The 20,559-nt window shown below is 40.0% G+C and overlaps 1 protein-coding gene across 1 annotated transcript in view; it reads left to right on the top strand.

The window, feature by feature from the left end:
• The window catches only part of dst (dystonin), a 158,832-nt gene extending 138,511 nt beyond the window's left edge, over positions 1-20,321 (top strand). Inside the window, 23 exon segments of the mRNA XM_061746058.1 lie at positions 631-759; positions 1,312-1,482; positions 3,369-3,524; positions 3,828-4,034; positions 4,315-4,434; positions 5,685-5,854; positions 5,942-6,101; positions 7,825-8,019; positions 8,104-8,232; positions 8,527-8,670; positions 8,789-8,977; positions 9,067-9,193; positions 9,376-9,539; positions 10,305-10,467; positions 10,556-10,710; positions 10,787-10,861; positions 11,058-11,075; positions 13,326-13,443; positions 14,191-14,256; positions 15,819-16,009; positions 16,181-16,291; positions 17,824-17,950; positions 19,257-20,321. Of these exon segments, the coding sequence (XP_061602042.1) occupies positions 631-759; positions 1,312-1,482; positions 3,369-3,524; positions 3,828-4,034; positions 4,315-4,434; positions 5,685-5,854; positions 5,942-6,101; positions 7,825-8,019; positions 8,104-8,232; positions 8,527-8,670; positions 8,789-8,977; positions 9,067-9,193; positions 9,376-9,539; positions 10,305-10,467; positions 10,556-10,710; positions 10,787-10,861; positions 11,058-11,075; positions 13,326-13,443; positions 14,191-14,256; positions 15,819-16,009; positions 16,181-16,291; positions 17,824-17,950; positions 19,257-19,513 (3,342 nt within the window). The 3' untranslated portion in view covers positions 19,514-20,321.
• The last annotated feature ends 238 nt before the right edge of the window (positions 20,322-20,559 follow it).

Genomic DNA, 20,559 nt, shown 5'->3' with positions numbered 1-20,559 from the left:
TATTTTAATTTAATTGTTATGCAGGAAAGGGATATTTGTTTTATTTTATTCAAGAAGCATTTTTATTCTCTATATGCAGGCAGTTTATTTTTATTTCATTAACAAAGGTACCTGTGTGACATTTGGCACGAGGCTTTGTATTAAAACTGACTGTTTTTTTAAGGGTTTGCCTCAGAAAAAAATGAAGCTAACAGAGATGCTATGCTATAATGCTTTGGGGGAAACCCCAATTAAGGCACAGAAAAAATATCGAGATATATATCGAGTATCGCCATTTAGCTAGAAAATATCGAGATATGACTTTTGGTCCATATCGCCCAGCCCTACTAGCATCTAAAAGAGTAGTACGGCTACATGTCTCAAAGATTTGATAAACAGTATCCAGTAAATTAAAAAAAAAATATCAAATCTTCAAGACAAGTTGGAAGACAGACAACAATCGTGAATTAGTCTATTGTTTTCAGTTTCAAGGTTTTGCACAGCTGAATACCTCAGACAGGCAGGTTTGGTTGCTAAATGAATCCAAAGAATTAATAACTCAGACGTCCTCCTCTCTGAGGGTCGGGTTCCCAACAATGAGTGTGTGTGTGAGACACCTTTTGTCTTGACCCAGGTTGTATTGTGTTGTAGGCCCAAGGTTTCCATGGTGAGATAGAAGATATGCAGCAATGGCTGAAAGACACAGAACGTCAGCTGTTGGCATCAAAGGCTGTGGGAGGCTTACCAGACACGGCCCGGGAGCAGCTTAACGCCCATCTGGTATGTATTTAACAATATGAAAGGCTGCATACAGATGGCAGGCTGGCAAGGAGGTGACTGCGTCTGTCTGCGTTTTTATCTGAAGTGTGAAAATTAAGTGACACTGCAAAATACACTACTTGTATCGGCCTGTCGAAGATAAAAAAAAAAGCCCTTTAAGTATTTCAAATTGATTCAGCCATGTCCAACTATAATGGATTTAGGAATACTTCCCTCCTTTGATTTTAACCTCAGTAATGGAGACACAGAAGCAAAGACGTATCCCTTTAGAAGCGCCATTGGTGACATTCAATGGAACTAAAAACAGAGGGATTATTTGAAAGCGGTAACCTTTATCAAACTAGTAACTCTATACTGTTTAAATGTTTGTGGGAAGCATGCTTCTTAAGAGTCCCAGCGTGCCTCTCTATGCACATTCTTTCACCATTTTTGGACAAAACGTGGACTTACTGCTGACAAACGAACTGTCTTGAACTGTAATCTAGTCTCCTTGATGAAAGCATCACTCTCCTCATGCCAATGTGTGTGTGTGTTTTTCTTTTTGACTTGTAGGAGTTGTGTTCTGCCTTTGAGGCCAAGGAGGAGTTGTATAAAGAACTGCTGAACAAGGGTCGCCAGCTTCTTGCGATAACGCCCGAGGGCCCAGACAGTAACACGGAGCAGGACCTTGCAAACCTGACCGACAAATGGGAAACAGTGCGAGCGAAAATCACTGAAAGAAAGGTAAGGGAGTCGCAGAGTGGCTTTCACTGCTTTCAGCTTAATGATTTACCACTTCAGGTCCCAGTGAGGGATCGCTGACATGCATTTGAGCCTAAACTCTGCAGCTGAAAGCCTTTAATCCCAGCCCCCATAATGAAGGGTGTACTGTAGGTGCTGGCAGTGACACACAGGATGTGGTTACAGCGTAGATCACAGCCGTGGAGCCGCTGTCTGAGTGGAACAACTGAGTTCTCGTATGTTCCCTCAGTGAAGAACTGACAAGTGTGTAAAATAAATAAAAGACCTCAATCGATTTTTGCGCCAAAATGCTGTCTTCTTTACAATGTTAGCGCTTCAGAACAACACCTTCTCACTTTTCTTGCCACAATAAATATGCGCCATCGTTTTACATGACGGGGACATAAATCTTTTCCGCCTTTTCTGTCCCTCCCTCCAGATATGGAGCTCTTAATTGTAGCTGTTTTAGTCTTTGCTGTACCATTTTCTTTTTTTTTCTCTATTTGCTTTGGTCTTGTTCCTCGGTATTCAAAGCCTGGTAAGTCTTAGAGCTGGTGACCAAACTCTCTGCAGCAATGTGATACTCTTGTTGTACAGCATGCAGAACTCTGCTTTCCAGCACAAGACTTTTTGTCGTATATATTTAACACTAGTTCCATATTTTCAAGACATTTATAGCTCAAAGTATTTGTTAAAAACCTCTTTACTGTCATGTGATGGGTTTGTGATCTGCTGTGATCAGAGGTGGACAGAGTACTCGACCCCAGTACTTGAGTAAGAGTACAAATACTACTGGTCAAAATTTACTCCGTTACAAGTAAAAGTAGCTCAGTCAAAATATTACTCGAGTAAGAGTAGAAAAGTACTTGCTTTTAAAGGTACTTAAGTATCCAAAAGTAAATGCTTTTAAATTTACTTTAAGTAAAAGAAAAAGTAAGAGTAAGAGTAAGAGTAAATTTCTTATTTTCCACATCAGTAAATTACTATATTTTTTCTAAATTAATTTAAGGATCTTTTAACTCTTGTTTCTGAGAATTAACTCTTTGAAACCAGCTGCACTGATGTGCTGCTTTTAGAACCACAATGTTATATAAAACCTGCAGAAACACCAAAAACAAATCAAATGAATGAGATCATAAGAGGACAGCAGATGATGCAGAGTTTATTAACAATCATGAACTGAAACCAAATGTACCTGCACCATCCAACTAAGTCTGGATCCCCCTCAAAGACCACTGCTTTACAAAAAACTACATCTCTGCTTTCAATAACTCAATGTTGAAGTCACTTAACTTTACAGGAAGGACATGTACCAGTAGAATATAGCAATATAGAGCATAACAAACTGTCTCCCCATGTCTGTCTGAGAGCGTGCACTGTGATAGATCTCCTCCTTTGACAAAAACAGCTTGTGTCCAATAGGATTTTAGGGAAGAAGAAAAAAGAGCAGACCTGAAAGTAACGAGTACTTTTCAGCCTTCCTAGAAATTTACTCGAGTAAAAGTAAAAATATTTGTCTTGGAAATGTATTCAAGTAAGAGTAATAAGTACCAAAGAAATCTAATACTCAAGTAAAGTACAAATCCTCTGGATATGTACTTAAGTACAGTACTCAAGTAAATTTACTCCGTTACTGTCCACCACTGGCTGTGATGGATGGATAAATCTATCAACAATGCATCTGATGTTTCTCCTCTTCAATTGCAAACACATAACTGCCTTTCAGCTTCACTATCAGCCCTCTCACGATGTTGATTTCTACTTTTTAGACAGGCGCAACTAAAGTCACCAGACAGTCACTGTCTCAGTGCTGCACAATAAACAGTAAAGTGCCCCTTGATACTTGATGAGGACAAATACATCATCTTTCTCATGCTTTGTGTCCACAGACGAAACTGGAGGAAGCCTTAACGCTGGCCACAGACTTCCACAACTCTCTGCAGGACTTCATTGTCTGGCTGACACAAGCAGAGCAGACGCTGAACACCGTTTCCCCTGCCTCCCTCATACTGGAGACCATCATGTTCCAGATTGACGAGCATAAGGTAATGTGTGCACCGAGATCGTAGCTGCACGCTGCCTGGAGGGGAGATGATATCATAACTAATCTAATTTCTTTAGTATGTTAAAAATAAATATTAGCAGCGTTTCATTGCCAGCATGTAACATTCTGCTTCAACCACTAGCCAAAATTGACCTCATGACATCTGTTTCGTAATTCACGGTGCTGCTCATTAGCACATTAATCACAGCATTCCCTCTGCTGATGACTAGAAACTCTTTTTTTTTTCCCTTTGGACGTTGTAAAACCTCGCTGAACGTCTGTCCTCTGTTCTATATTTGTGCAGATGTTTGTGACGGAGGTGAACGGCCACAGAGAGCATATTATTGAACTGGACAAGACAGGAACGCATCTGAAGTACTTCAGCCAGAAGCAGGATGTGGTGCTGATCAAGAACCTGCTGCTCAGCGTGCAGGGCCGCTGGGAGAAGCTGGTGCAGAGGTCCGTGGAGCGAGGCCGACTGCTGGACGACGCCAGGAAGAGAGCCAAGCAGGTACAATTCTGGCTTTGTTTATACTGAGCACAAGCATGGCTTCACTGCTATCAGGACTTTTTTTTATTATCATTGGAAAGCTCTGGAAATAGTATATTTAGCCTGTTAAATATTCTGTCTCCAGACTCTTACGTTATTTTCATTACGACAGGCTTTCTGTTCTTAGGGGCCAGAGGGCTTATTCCTGGAACATTGAGCAGAACTTTGTGATAAATCAACTCAAGTTGAACATCTTTTTTTTTTTCAAAATAATTTACACTGATTCCTTATTTTTCACCAGTTCCATGAAAATTTCAATAAACTGATGGAGTGGTTGGATGAATCTGAGAAAACTCTGGACTCTGAAGTGGAAATTGCCAACGATCCAGACAAGATCAAGATGCAGCTGGCACAGCACAAGGTGATGTATCTGGGTTCTGCAAGTTAAAATAGCCAAGAGTTTCATTCATCAAACGGAGTATATCTGCATCCGAGCCAAATGTTTACGAGTCAGAGAAAAACAGACAGTTGCTTCATGTGTAATTTGCAGAACTGACACTATCTGGAGAATGCATTAGTCATGCATTTGCTTGTGTTGCTGTCCTCTCTTGTTGTGTTGGTGGTGTTTTGTGGGGAGATTGGGCTAATCCTATCCTAATCCTGAGATGCACTGAATGTATTAGGGATTGGATACTTTTAATCTCTGTGAAGCAGTGGCTGTTAAGTTTTGACCTCCTTTTTGTTACCCTGACAGAACCCCGCTTCTTAATCACAGACAACACACACACAAACACACACACAGGCGCAGATTAGAAGTCGACATGTGAGCAGTAGTAAAAGGAAAATCTCTTCTTCCCTGGTCATCTAACAATGGAGACCTGCTAGCTTCAACCAACAAGACTTTAAGGTTTAGAGCAGGGGTCGGCAACCCGCGGCTCTAGAGCCGCATGCGGCTCTTTAGAGCCGCCCTAGTGGCTCCTGGAGCTTTTTCAAAAACGTTTTACCTTTTTTTCTTCTTTTTTTCTTCTTCTTTTTTTCCTTTTTTTTCTCTTTTTTTTCTTCCTTTTTCCTTTCCTTTTTAATCTCAACATTTCGGCTTATTTCTCGAAATTTTGACTTTTTAATCTCGACATTTTGGCTTTTTTTTTTTGAAATTTTGACTTTTTTCTCGACATTTCGACTTTTTTCTTGAGATTGTACTTCAACATTAATCTCGACATTTCGACTTTTTTCTCGAAATTTTGACTTTTTAATCTCGACATTTTGGCTTTTTTTTCTCGAAATTTTGACTTTTTTCTCGACATTTCGACTTTTTTCTTGAGATTCTACTTCAACATGAATCTCGACATTTCGACTTTTTTCTCGAAATTTTGACTTTTTTCTCGAAATGTTGACTTTTTTCTCAAAATTTTGACTTTTTTCTCAATATTTTGAATTTTTTCTCAACATTTCGATTTTTCTCGAAGTGCATAATGAAAAAATAAATCTTCCCCCAGTTATAAATAATATAGCTGCCTTCATTCTAAGGCTCATACAAGATTTCATTTTTTGCGGCTCCAGACATATTTGTTTTTTGTGTTTTTGGTCCAATATGGCTCTTTCAACATTTTGGGTTGCCGACCCCTGGTTTAGAGCTTGTTTATGACCGATGACCTTTGCTCTCGCGTGCAGGAGTTCCAGAAAGCCGTGGGCAGCAAACACTCCGTGTACGACACCACTGCTCGCACGGGCCGGGCCCTGAAGGACAAAACGTCCCTGCAGGACGATAACCAGAAGCTGGACGACATGTTGAGTGAACTGAGGGACAAATGGGACACCGTTTGCGGCAAGTCTGTAGAAAGGTGAGGACGCGTCTTCCCGAATGTGGTCTGGGTTTCGTACCCCCGGCTCGCAATGAGATGACTTGAATCGTTTGTCTTCTCCTGCAGACAAAACAAGCTGGAGGAGGCCCTGCTGTTCTCCGGACAGTTTACAGACGCTCTCCAGGCCCTCATTGACTGGCTGTATAAAGTAGAACCTCAGCTGGCTGAGGATCAGCCCGTCCATGGAGACATAGACCTGGTTCTCAACCTGATAGACAGCCACAAGGTAGAGAACAACATCACGCCAAAGACGAAGCATATGGCTCTTTTGTTGATCAGCATTTAAACTGACTTGAAAAAACAAGTAAATGCGTGCGCCGCCACCTTTTCCTATAATCATTTTATTGGTTATTTCAGGGCATAAAGGCAGTTAAAGCACAGCAGGGTTTACTTGTAAACGCAAACAACAAATTAGAAATGCATCGTTGAGTTGAATCCTCTCAGCTATAACCATCTGTAATGAGTCTTTGAAGAGACTTGGATAATGAAAGTTACAACATCTAATTTCCCTTTGTGATTAATAAAGTATTATAGAGTTGGACTGTTGTTCACCACAGGGTTATAATAGTTTTGACTTTTTTCTCCTTCAATTCAGTTAGTTTTAATTACCGTATTTTCTGGACTATAAGCCGCTACTTTTTTCATAGGTTTTGAACCATGCGGCTTATACAAAGGTGCGGCTATTCTGTGGATTTTTTTTCCACCGCTCGGGGCGCTCTAACCGGAATTAGAATAAAAACTAAGACAAAATAAATGCATGGAAGAATACGCTACTTCTTCTTTATCAGATAGAAGTAGGTAGAAGCAGATTTCAAACAGATACATAAATACCGGTTATTTTCTCTTTGTTCTGTCCCGTTTTAATCAACAAAGTTGCTGCCGTGTTAAAAAGGATCTATTTAGGTACAAACATGTACATCATTTACAGTTCAAAATCATTCTGTACATTAAGTAAATATCTAATTTAACAAGATAAATATCTGCAGCTTGCATATCTTTTTTTTTTTTTTTTTCTTGTATATCTTTTTTAAATTATTTAAAAAAAAATAGAGCGGATGCGGCTTATATGCAGGTGCGGCTTATAGTCCAGAAAATACGGTAGTTTTTAGTGTGGGTTTGCTAGTTTTTATTAGTTCTTATATTTTCAAAAATGCTTAGTTTTAGTTTAGTTTTTATTAGTTTTAGTTTTGACGTCACGGACCGTGAGGCGTTCAGGTGCTGTAGCTGCCAGTTGGAGATAAACGGCCAGAGCGGAATAAATTGATCATACCAAGAGGTTTATATTGACAGGGACGAAAACTGAGGAAATTATATCTATAATTTCAGTTAGTTTTAGTTAGTTTTATAAACACGCAATATAGTTTCAGTTAGTTATCGTTTTTGTCTTTTAATTTTCGTCTTTATTTAGTTCAGTTAACGAAATTGCTTTTTCAATTTTAGTTTTCGTGATTTCGTTAGTTTTCGTGAACGATTTATTTTTTATTTATTGGTTTATTTGACAGGGACAATGCACATCAATAAAAACATTGCTGTAAATGTGCCAGAGTTAGCCAAGAGGCTATTTTTCATCTGTAGTCCCTGGACAGATGTAAGAATACAAAAAAGTACAGAAAAGATACAGAAAGTACAGAAAAGTACAAAAGTACAGAAATAAAGAAAGGTGCAAATTAAGTTTTAGTGCTGACAGAGCTGAGTACTAATCAACCATTTCTTTAAACGAGCTCTAAACAAACTGTATGTGTCCAGTTCTCTGATAATTGCAGGGATGGAGTTCCATTCGTGTGCAGTTTTAACAGAGAATGCAGACTGACTGAAAGCGCTTTTTCTGAGTGGAATAATACAATCCCCTCTTGCTGCACCTCTTGTAAACCGATCAGCAGTTGTTCTAATATTGACAATTGACAATATTGACATAATAACTCTGGTTCACCACGTACGCGTTACTGCAGGTTTTCCAGAAGGAGCTGGGGAAACGGACAGTGAGCGTTCAGGCTCTCAAGCGTTCGGCGAAGGAGCTGATCGAGAGCAGCCACGACGACTCGTCCTGGGTCAAAGTGCAGATGCAGGAGCTGAGCACTCGCTGGGAGACGGTGTGCAACCTCTCGGTCTCCAAGCAGGCCCGGCTGGAGCAGGCCCTGTGCCAGGTACGCCGACGCTCCCGCTCTCAATGAGAGGGAAGGTAAACGGACCCTGCGAAGTCTTGACTGATGCATGTTTTCTGGTTTCAGGCCGAGGAATTCCACTCGACAGTTCATATCCTGTTGGACTGGCTGGCTGAAGCCGAGCAGAGTCTGCGTTTCCATGGCAGCCTGCCGGACGATGAGGAGGCGTTGCGTGCACTTATAGAGCAACACAAGGCAAGACATGATAGATTATACATTTCTTTAAAATCTAAAGCTTGACATAAATTAAATATTTTGGCAGGTTTGGGCTGTCTTAAGAGAGAAATTAAACATGCCTGCATTCTTCTTTGATTAAATCTTTTGCTGGAGTAAACACTGAAGTCTTTGTAATTCCAACCTGTATGCCTTGCCATCTTTTATACTTAAAACGCACTCCCGTAGATTTTTTCTTGACTATGATTTCATCTAATGATAATAAAAGTGCTTTTCTCCAGTATTGAATCTCTAATTCATTTGCCTTTTTTGAAGGAGTTTATGAGAAAGCTGGAAGAAAAGCGAGTGGCTCTCAATAAAGCGACCGGCATGGGGGAGGCCATTCTCAGCATCTGCCATCCAGACTCCATCACAACCATCAAGCACTGGAACACAATCATTAAAGCCCGGTTTGAAGAGGTCAGTGCACAGATGCATGCTGGGATAAATGCCTCTCATACCTAGAAGTATGACCGCCACGCTATTTGGATGCTTCAAACTACTTTTTTGACTTTATATGGCAATGGTGCTGTCACAGGTGCAGGCTTGGGCGAGGCAGCACCAACAGCGGCTGGCCGCTGCCCTCAGTGAGCTGTTAGATACTCAGGAGCTGCTGGAGAATCTTCTGACCTGGTTGCAGTGGGCAGAGACCAACCTCGACGATAAGGACAAGGAGTTACTGCCTCAGGAGATCGAGGAGATCAAAAACCTAATCGCAGAACATCAGGTGAAGTCAGCCTGAGGATTAGATATTTTCTGCATACAGTGCAGTTCGGTGGCTGTTTTGATGACAGTAGTTGTTGCTTTTCCCTGAAGGCGTTTATGGAGGAAATGACCAGGAAGCAACCAGATGTTGACAAAATCACCAAAACACACAAAAGGAAGGCTGTAGAACCTCAGATCCAGTCCCACATCCCTGTGCTGGACAAAGGAAGAACTGGAAGTATGTATCCCGTAATTGTCCATCACAGAGCGTGACCCGAGCCATCCGGCCGAGTGTTGAGTCACTGCAGGGTTACACGACATCCTCAGCGCGCTCATTTTGGCACCTGGAATGATGTCATTGTTAGTGTATTCCTTTTTGCTTACACAGTCAGAGTGAGAGGTTTTATATTTCACTTCCAGGAAAACGCTCTCCCACACAAACGATGTACGCGTCATCGACCCAAGCTCCCATCGAGACCAAGAACCCGCGCGTGAACCTGCTGGTCACCAAGTGGCAGCACGTGTGGCTGCTGGCTCTGGACAGGAGGAGGAAGCTCAACGACGCCTTGGACAGACTGGAGGAGGTAAACCCCAGCCCTCGGCGTCACAGCGGTCACGCGTTAGGGGTGGGGAAAAAAATCGATATTTCAATATATTGTTGTGCTCTCTGTTTCAATAAATAATCAATATACTTTCGGCTAATATCGATATTTTATTACAACACACTTAATGGTTTACGCGGTTGTCACCGCACTATTGTTCAAGCTCTGCCCCGCCCGCCCCCGCTGCCCTCGTGAACAAAACAAACATGCCGCCTGAGAAACCAGCTCAGAAAATACAGAACCACAGTTTACTCCGTACAGACAGCGGGCTGAGCAGCACTGTTAATGCTGGAAATTACTTTCTGTTTGAGCCGGTGTTTAAGCTGCCATGTGCGTTAATGTCCGCTCGCACAGACAACCAGCTGGTTTATATAAAACATGTTATTAATGTTCATGCACTTTAATTTGTCCAGCTGTACAGTGTTTACATTTACAAGCCTAGGAGACAGTGAGGAAATATACAAATGCACTTTCTTGTATGAAGTTTTGGCATTGAATAAATGCATAACTACAGACGTTTTCCTTTTTATAGGTATTTTTTCTTTTTTAGTCCCATATATCGTGATATATCGCTCTTACCGATATATCGATATATCGATATATCGAATATCGAAAATATCGTGATATTATCGATATCCTGGGCCACATATCGCCAAAGTATCGAATTGGGACTTACCCGTATCGTCCCACCCCTATCACGCGTGTTCTGCAAACACGTGATCAACGCTTCTTTTGCTTTCTGTTTAGTTGAAGGAATTTGCCAACTTTGACTTTGACGTGTGGCGGAAGCGCTACATGCGCTGGATGAATCACAAAAAGTCTCGCGTCATGGACTTCTTCCGCCGCATTGACAAAGATCAAGATGGCAAGGTGACCCGTCAGGAGTTCATAGAGGGAATCCTCTCCTCCAGTAAGTTTCCAGCTCATAAACTCATCCATGAACAGCATGTAACATGTTACAAAATGCTAATTTTGCACTCTGTGATGCCCCTCGACAGAATTCCCGACCAGTCGGCTGGAGATGAGCGCTGTGGCGGACATATTCGACAGAGATGGTGACGGCTACATTGACTACTACGAGTTTGTGGCAGCTCTCCATCCCAACAAAGATGCTTATAAACCATTAACAGATGCTGACAAGATTGAAGATGAGGTAACACAAATGCTCATGCCCTGCGTTTTCAACCGACTGCGGAAGAAGGTTTGATTTAAAGTCGTCTCTTTTCTAGGTCACACGTCAAGTAGCAAAATGTAAATGTCCAAAACGATTCCAAGTGGAGCAAATTGGAGCAAACAAATACAGGGTAAGCAGCTTTTTACCTCTTAAGTTTATGTAAATATTATTTTAGGATGAGATACATCATAACTATGACACATTTCACATGCTTGTATGATTTGTTTGCTGGAAGATTTTGCTGAAGGTAAGGGAGGAATGTTTTTAGAGAATTGTCATCATGCTAACCTGATCTTCTATATTTTTATCGTTCTTCACATCACCAGTTCTACCTTGGAAACCAGGTACACGTGAATGTCCTCGTTTGTTGTTGTCCCTTTTGTTCTGTGCCTTTTCAATCCTCACATCCTTCTGCATTGACCCCATTTGCTGTCCAGTTAACACTTTCTGCCCAGATTCCTGGCTGATGTTTTCAGGTTGGAACTCAGAAGCAGAAATTAAAAAAGGAAAAAAAAAGAAAAAAAAAAGTCTGATTAAATATACATGGAAAAAGATATCTTCAAGTCAATGATTAATGCTTGCTTGAAATGATCAAACACTTGATTTCTAAATGACTAAGTGATGATGGCCCAACGTCTTTACCTAACACTGAGCTAAAATCATTCTGGTTTCACAACTTTTTAAAAATGTTTTCATTTTTTGGAAATGAGCAAAAACCTTCTGATCTGCTTTTGAGTTTCAGAAAATATAAACTTGGCTTGCCAGCACCATTTCAGCCCATGTTTTTATTGGTTCACGGGCATAAATTCATCAGCTGGACACATAATAATGCTTTCTGTGTGCTTGCCTTTGGCGCTTCAGTATCAGGGGAATGATTCACCTCGATGACGGCTCGCACTATTTTACGCCAAGTTACATGATTATATTTCCAAAGTAAAGTGTCTTTTTTCAAAGTTGGGCTTTCTTGACGATTCCAATAAACATTTTGCTTGTCATTCTACTGCGTTAACATCCCCTGACATTATTGCATGTGGCAAAATTGATTTCTGACTGCAGTCAGTGAGAGGGGATAGGGTTGTGGTGTTGGTTCATGTCGCAGTTTTGTATTGCTGTATTACACAACAATGAATTGAAATTACTCTTTTGACAGTTTGGTCTGGTTCACTGCTTACATGACTCCTTAATCGGCGATGAGACAATAGCAAACAGGGAAAATCAAAATCTTACCCCCCACCTACACGTTGCAGTTTTGGAAAGCTGTATTCTGGTAAATGGTTATTCTTAAGCTGTTTCTTGTGCCTTTTTTCCTCCAGATCATCATCACCGTTAATGTATCTGATCACTAGAATCACCAGTTGCATTAAACCATTCCTTTTAAATCATACAAGTGCAAGATTTAGAACAGTTGAAGACATACCATGCAGTTATAAGAACTTAGCGGAGGGTCATCAGTGTTTGGTCATGTTTGCGTGTTGCACCGTGGTGGATTAGACAGAGATGGCTTGAACCATTCCTCATGTCGTTCTCAGTGTGTCATCGGAGCCAGTTGCATATGATCTGCATCAGTGTCAATGCATCCTGAGTACTTCAGTCATAGCTGTAGAAAGTGCAACAAAGATTGCAGGAGATTGATGTTCTTGTGCGCTTGATCATGATTCAACTCTGTTTTTGACAGAACGCATGCAGCTGTGATTGTGTGGTGAAAATGATGTTCTTGTGCAAATGCTCATGGTCACATCCAACTGGCCGACATGTCCATAAAGCTTGAACCATTTGAATCCATAACATGCTCAGTGTTCCTCTGCTTAGCATGTGGTGAGGTAAAGGCCAATTATTATACACCAGCGCCCTCTGGTGGTATAAATGTGTGCCTGCACTCTCACTTTTTTTTTTCTTCTTTTTTCCCCCTCAACTTTCTGCAAAAATTTAGCTTGCAGTAATCACTGGGGACGTAAACTGTAAATGATTATGACAACCAGGAACAATAAAAACACAGAAATAATTTGTAAGGCTGTGTAAGTTTACCATAATTAGCTTTCGGCTTTAAAATACAATTCAGGAGCTTATGGTCAATTGATTCTAACTGTAGCATTCATGAATGTAGATCCGGAATAAATCCATAACACTAGTGTTACATCTCCTATTTATGTAATCATAAGATATAATAGTGAAAAATCTGTCTGTAAACTTCACAACATTAACAATAACCTGATGCGGCCGCTGTTTTATGGTGCCAATAAATCAGCGACTCTGGTGTCAATCAAACCAGTTGGATTGACCTGTGTGTAATCTGTGTCTTTGTGAATGTCAAAACCAAATCTGATGTTCTGTGTCTAAATCTTTCTTGTGTGTGTTTGTGTAAACCTGTGCAGCATAGAAAAGAAACCAGACGTGGGAACAAAGCTGAAATTTTCCATTAAAGTGATCTTATTCTATAGTAAAATTATGATTTTTAAAAGAATTAAGCTGGAATCAATGTAAAAACGCTGAACTAGTCTGGTTTCCAGTGTTGCACAGCTTCTAGTCTGCAGTGAGAGCTCATTCATGGGAAGGTCAGCGTTCTTCACACGTCCTCTCTCTGTTTGCCGTTGCAGTTTGGAGACTCTCAGCAGCTCCGGCTCGTGCGAATTTTGCGCAGCACGGTGATGGTGCGGGTGGGAGGAGGCTGGATGGCTCTGGATGAGTTCTTGGTGAAGAACGACCCCTGTCGAGGTGAGTTCAAAGACAAGGTCGCAGAGCCCGGCCGATGGATTACGCACTGGAAAATGTGCTCATGCAGTCTGTTAAAGCTCTGCTTTTTGGCAAACTTTGCAGATGTTTCTATCTGTTCGTGATCATCTAATGTTTTTTTTTCTTGTCTAAGAACATTTCCTGTTCTTTATAAATAGTTTCTTAAACTAAACATTATCACACTCCTCTGTGCATATTTTGTTAATGTTGATAAAAACACAAAACACTGTGCAATGACTTATTATAACACACATTAAGAGGATTAAAGTCAGTCTGGGGAATTTCACTTTCAAAAATGATAGATTAGTGTCATCACTGGGTTTCAGTACTCAATATTCACATAATCTGCAAAGAATCATGTTTTTCTTGGTGCAAATGATCGGACAGTTAAGAGATTAATCCCGTGTTGAAATATAAATGGAAGCCATCCCAATAACTGTGTTGCCCTGTCCCTGAGTTTAAGCTCCATGTCAGCGGTTACTTATTTTAATTAGCTCTCGCTTCCTAAAAACAACACCCAAGAACTGAGTGAGATAATCAGCGGGACATAAATAGTCTGTTAAAATGTATTTAATTTATTGGCTGCTTGTGTTTTGTGTGAAGATATCCTCTGTGCCTACATCTGCTGCAGAAGCTGTGCCTGTTTCTGCTGCCATCTGTATTAATAATCGATCTCTTTGTTTCCTGCTAAACCCTCCTCCTGCTCAACATGGTACTGTTTTCTTCTAGTTCATCACCACGGGAGCAAAATGTTGCGCTCGGAGTCAAACTCTTCAATTACTCAGTCTCCTATAGGTTGGCAAATCTCAAACTTTCTCTCCTTGCTCCATGAACCCACCAGTGGTATGTGTGTCCACATATCTGAGTGTGTGTTGCTTGTGTTGGTCTCTGGCGTGTACCACTCATGTAGTGTAGCTGCGTGTGAGCACTCATTGTGAGACATTGGCACCCTCGGAAAACGGCTGCGCTCCCAGTCGGCCGTCACTCAGCTGCTGGTTTTTTCACGCATGCAGTTGTTCGTGTGACTCATATCACCTGCTGCCATCGAAGTCTTATGGGAGTTGCAGCAGTCAAATTTGCTCCATTTGCTCTCAGCATGTGATGAGGGTCTAAGCATGTTTTGCATATAAGAGCTAAACAATTTAGTACAGCATGTTAACACTATTATGGATGAAAAAACTAAAATAATTCATTGAAAGAGCTCAACAAAATCATCATTTGAGAAACAAAAAGTGATCTTTTCTATTTGTATATACAGTACAGCAAAAAGCATTTTTCTTTTTGCATATTTTACTTTGTTTTACAGTTTGGCTTTGTGCTTTAAATTGCATGAAACTCTGTTTTCTTTGTACTCGAGTGCATTTCAAATCTTTCTTGGCCGCTTAATTCCTTTACTCTGGCCAGGCCACTTAGTTGTGGAAGTTATTTTTTAGGTTGCAGCATTTACAGTAATTGCTGGTTAAAGCAGCACAAAATACTTTTTTCATGTTAAAATATCATCTTCGATTTAATTTCAAGGAATATTGTACTGCAATTGCGGTCTCCCGTCCCGTCTATCTGCAAAAGCCAGCCCGAGTAGCCGTGGACTCCCATCCTGGTTGTCTCTATCCACAACTGCTCGTCGCTTCACGGCACTACAGTATGTCACACATGAAGCTAAATCCCCCACCAACGCAGAGGGGACGAACAGACTCAAGAAAGTAACGATGGAAAAGAAAACAAGGATCGAACAGTAGGGACTGTAAAACAGCGAAGGAAAAACAACGGAATCTCTTCCCACTGGGAGGCGCGCTTAACCGAAAAAGACAGAAGTGCATTTGTGCTGCTTTAAAAAATAAGAAGTTGTTCCCACTACAGTTGCAGCAGTGTTTGACATCTGTTGGACGCCATGTACGAGATCTGAAACTGCATCACGCTGGCTTTTTAGATATTTTATTTTAATTGAAACAAGACCGCATCATCATCCTGGCGCTTTATTTTATGAGTTTGTCATTTCCTAATAATTTCTCAGGTATATTTTGAGGAGTTTCCTGGAAATGGGCCTGACATGTAGTGTAAGATTTTATGGACAATCATGGAAAATAAAATTTCTTGAAAAAAACCAAATGATGATAAGGTTGAAATTAAGCGAAGACAATTTCCTACTTTGTTATTCAAACCCATCATGCACCTGCATCCAGGAAACCTTCAAAAACATTGTGAAATTATGAGGAAATTCAGGACTTTCAGAGAGAAAATAAAGTGTTTCCTCATCACCAGTGTCATCATCTTCATCATTGGCTGAGATAAAGTATTAGAAAAATTGTAATCACAGGTCCATTTATGCATCTGAGCTAATGTGGAGTGTAATTTCTTAGCGAAAGGCAGGACCAACGTCGAGCTTCGAGAGAAGTTCATCCTCCCAGAAGGCACCACGCAGGTGATGGCAAGTTTCCGCTACAGAGGTCGTAGGTCTCGGCCGTCGTCCAGAGGAGCCTCGCCCAACAGATCCACCTCCAGTCAGAGCTGCATGCACCCGTCAAACCTGACGGCGACCAGCACGCCCAAGGTGAGAGGCTCCAGCTGCCGCTAGAGTCAGTGACACCCCACCCTCATTTACCGGCTTCTGTTTATTTGACCATGTTCTGATGAGTTTCTGTTTCCTTCCATCTAGTGTTCCTATAGTCTTTGATTTTGTGAAACCATGTTTATTTTTTGTTGGTTTGCCGTTATTTCCCAGACTCCACAACACATAACCCGAAATTATGATAAGCCATGGCTTACAAACAGCAAACCCTCCACTCCTCTTAAATCATCAGACTCCTTTGAGAGCCAGGGTTCATCCTCAGAGGTATAGTCATGTTCAGCACAAGATGTGGAGCTTCTCAGTCCTGTGATCCAACTGAAATCCACTGCATATTTACGATAAAGAAATTGACATAATCAGTATTAGCAGGAAGTAACAGTTGCATGTGTGTGATTTCGCTGTATTCTCATTTTACTTCAGCTGAAATGGCAACAATGGGACTCATTCATGAAACGTCAGCAGAACAAATTTATATGGAAACTGTTTCTCAGAGTGCACGTCCAGAGGAAGTGGTTCAGGTTGAAGATGCACCTTTACACCTCCGTATACGGGGGTCCTGGGTGGGGATTAGGGCTGTTCGATTAATCGATTTTAAATCGTAATCGCGATTATGTAATTAGAACGATGTTAAAACGTGAAAATCGTAAAATCGATTTTTCACTTTTTTTTTTTTTATTTTTTTTTTTTTAACCTTGTCTGCACACATATTAATGATTGATACCATATTAATGATTGATGGAAATACCTCTCAATACCTGCGACAAGTGCCCCATGGGAGAGGCTCTTTAGTGTAGGAGGGGGCGTTATAACATGCCACCGGTAGACCGGCTCGTGTTCCTTGCAAAAAACTTGCAAATGTGAATAGCAAAATGTAATGACTGACATTACACACCTCTACCTCCTTCATGGGTTGCATTATTATTTAGCATGCAAAGTTTAGTTTAATTAGAAAATGTCTTGTTTTATTTAATTGGAAATATAACTTACTGTATGTTTGCAAGTGCTGATTTGCTGATTTTTTTCAGCGATAAAACTTTATATTTTATTATATTTTTTAAAACCTTTTTTAACTTATTTTACAATTTTGCACTTTATTCATTCATTTTTGGTTTAATAAGAGCAAAGTTTGCACTTAAAGCCCAATGGGGCAAATGTTCAATAAAAAAACAGCATATTTGAAATCATTTCTTTGCCTTTTGTCAATTCACAAAATAATCGTAATCGTAATCGAAAATCGGATTTTGAGAGAAAAAAATCGAGATTTTATTTTTCTGCAAAATCGAACAGCCCTAGTGGGGATGTATACTAATATATGAGCACATGGGATGACAGTCTGTTAAATTGAACATGGCAATCTGGAGTAGGATTTTTCCTGTAAAGTGATTTACATGCAAAGTCGCTCCCAGATTTACAAAGATTTCATGAACGAGGCCCAGTGGCTGGCAGACTTCAGCACAGACAGATTTCAGTTGGATCTATAAACTCTGACGTCTTTTAACAATGGGCTCAATATTTAACGCTTGCCTGTTAAAAGCTATCTGCATCATTTTGGCATGTTATGTGGGACTTTACCCATGTTTGACATATGACTTATTAACTCACACTAACTGTGGCTCAACACAGATGCTGCATTTATGCTAAGTTTTCACATCCGAAGGGTTTTTCATCACATTAAAACTAACTCACTAACCATAAGAGCTTTTTGTCTGTTGCAGCTTTTTGTTGGTCTTAATCTGGTAAGGACTTTATTTGATGAAATCCAAAAGAAAGGAATTAAAGTTAAATTTTTTTTACAGAGCACAACAGTACACGGCAGCAAACTGCGTCTTCCTGGCTATTTATCTGGCAAAGGATTTCAGTCAGGTGAAGAGGGAACCTTGATCAACAATGCTGTTCTGAAAGCTCGAGCGCAGGCGATGGGTGGTGAGTCGAGCTTCTCCAGTTTTGCTCTGATTAGGGTTGCCACCTTTCAGAAATAGAAATAAGGGACGCCCTGATTTCAGCAGCGCAGGAGCCAAAAAAAAGCCCCAAAACTTCTAAACTGAATAAAAATGTGTTTATTTTATATGAAAAAACTAAATGCTTTGATTTAAAGTTTAAAGTGCTTTAATAGCATTGAACTTGCATGACTGTACAGACAGCCAATCATACTAGCAACTAAAATAACCTCCTAGGCTCTGTATGTCCACATCAGCCAATGTATAATATAGCCTACAGGTGAAGAATATGGTGTAAAAGTTAATTTATTTCAATAATTCAACTAGAATATGGTGTAAAAGTTAATTTATTTCAATAATTCAACTAGAATATGGTGTAAAAGTTAATTTATTTCAATAATTCAACTAGAATATGGTGTAAAAGTTAATTTATTTCAATAATTCAACTAGAATATGGTGTAAAAGTTCATTTATTTCAATAATTCAACTAGAATATGGTGTAAAAGTTAATTTATTTCAATAATTCAACTAGAATATGGTGTAAAAGTTAATTTATTTCAATAATTCAACTAGAATATGGTGTAAAAGTTAATTTATTTCAATAATTCAACTAGAATATGGTGTAAAAGTTAACTTATTTCAATAATTCAACTAGAATATGGTGTAAAAGTTAATTTATTTCAATAATTCAACTAGAATATGGTGTAAAAGTTAATTTATTTCAATAATTCAACTAGAATATGGTGTAAAAGTTAATTTATTTCAATAATTCAACTAGAATATGCTGTAAAGGTTCATTTATTTCAATAATTCAACTAGAATATGGTGTAAAAGTTAATTTATTTCAATAATTCAACTAGAATATGGTGTAAAAGTTAATTTATTTCAATAATTCAACTAGAATATGCTGTAAAGGTTCATTTATTTCAATAATTCAACTAGAATATGGTGTAAAGGTTAATTTATTTCAATAATTCAACTAGAATATGGTGTAAAAGTTAATTTATTTCAATAATTCAACTAGAATATGGTGTAAAAGTTAACTTATTTCAATAATTCGACTAGAATATGGTGTAAAAATGAATGAAAATACGGGACAAATCGCGTCCCATATTAGTTCAATACGGGACGCAACATTTTTTTCTCAAATAAAGGACAATTCCGTATTTTACGGGACGGGTGGCAACCCTAGCTCTGATTGCAAACATGTTGGTTGTATTAACGGGAGAGCAGCATGAGATCACTGTGGCTTTGAAGTATTTGTTTGATTGTTTTGAATTCTGCACTTCCAGAAACGAGGAGAAACTCCAGCCGGCCGGGGAGTAAAGCCGGAAGCAGAGGGAGCAGTCGCAGGGGAAGTGACGCCTCTGATTTCGACATCTCAGACATCCAGTCTGTGTGCTCAGACGTGTCTGAGAGCGTCGGCGAGACCACTCGAGCGACGCCGCGCTCGGCTTCCCGCCAACAAGGAGGCAAACCCTCCAAGATCCCCACCCCTCAGAGAAGAACCACTCCCACGAGCAAACTGGCTAAGGGATCCAAGCGATAGTCAGTGGCCTTGAGAACAAACAACTCACAATCTAGTTGCACCCAAAACACAAAAAGGACACTGGAGACGTCTAATTTAAGAAACTGCAAATGTGTTGAGTGTTATTTAAATTGTTGCTAAGATGTAAATTATTCTGGTAAGAGGCAATATGGTTTAATATTATGTGAGAATGGAACGTCAATGGCCTTGTGTATTTGTTTTTAATGTATTTAGTTTTTTGTGAAAATGTCAAATTGTTTTTTATTGTTCTTTATTTTATTTATGCAAATCCTGTAGAGGTTTGAACACTAGAAAATCTGGGAATAACCGTACTGAAAGGTTGACTGACATTTCCTCACACCAATGAAGGGCAAAGCGCAGCACCCCGCTCTGAGAGTTACTGAATGTACTGTGATTTATGTATGCTGATGTTTGGAGTAGATGGCCCATTAAAGTACCGTTTGAGACACTGCAATTATATATTTAAGTGCTATGTTATACTGCCAACCTGCAACTTAAGTGCAATGCAATATGCTACAATAAACCCCAGTAAGCACTGCAGAAACCTTCAAAGATCCCTATTAAAACAGCCGTAGCAGAAACCTCATAACTATGATGCTTTCAAGTCCTGTTTGTTTGTCGGCCGCTGCAGCTCCTCTTTTGCTCCTCCCTTTCACAGCAGTGCGTGCATTGAAGAGAGGTGCCACTCCACGTAGCCATTCTGTGTGTATCCATGTCAGTGTATGGTTAATTTCGGTGAAGCTGAAATTGTTACTGTAATATTACTTTGTAATAAACCTGCTTGCAGAAAGCCACCAGAGCCTGGTGGGAACCACAGAGTTGTGTCTGCTTTGCTTGCTTCAAATATGGTTTTTATTCATTGTTTGTATCTGTGTGACATCATTCAGTATTCCGTCTCCTTGCGGGAACTTTTTTTTTTTAAGGTTCAGGACAGTGATCCCGGTCTGGGTGGAATGTTTGCAGAGCCTTTTGAGCTTAGCTGTGAAATACTGCATCTTTTTCTTCAGTGAGAGTGCAAATGGTGAAATACTATCTTGAAATGATTG

The sequence above is a fragment of the Cololabis saira genome, chromosome 17, assembly GCF_033807715.1.
Source record: "Cololabis saira isolate AMF1-May2022 chromosome 17, fColSai1.1, whole genome shotgun sequence".
Lineage (NCBI taxonomy): Eukaryota > Metazoa > Chordata > Actinopteri > Beloniformes > Belonidae > Cololabis > Cololabis saira.
Note: the sequence above shows the minus strand (reverse complement) of the source record. Positions and strands in the feature narration are given on the sequence as shown.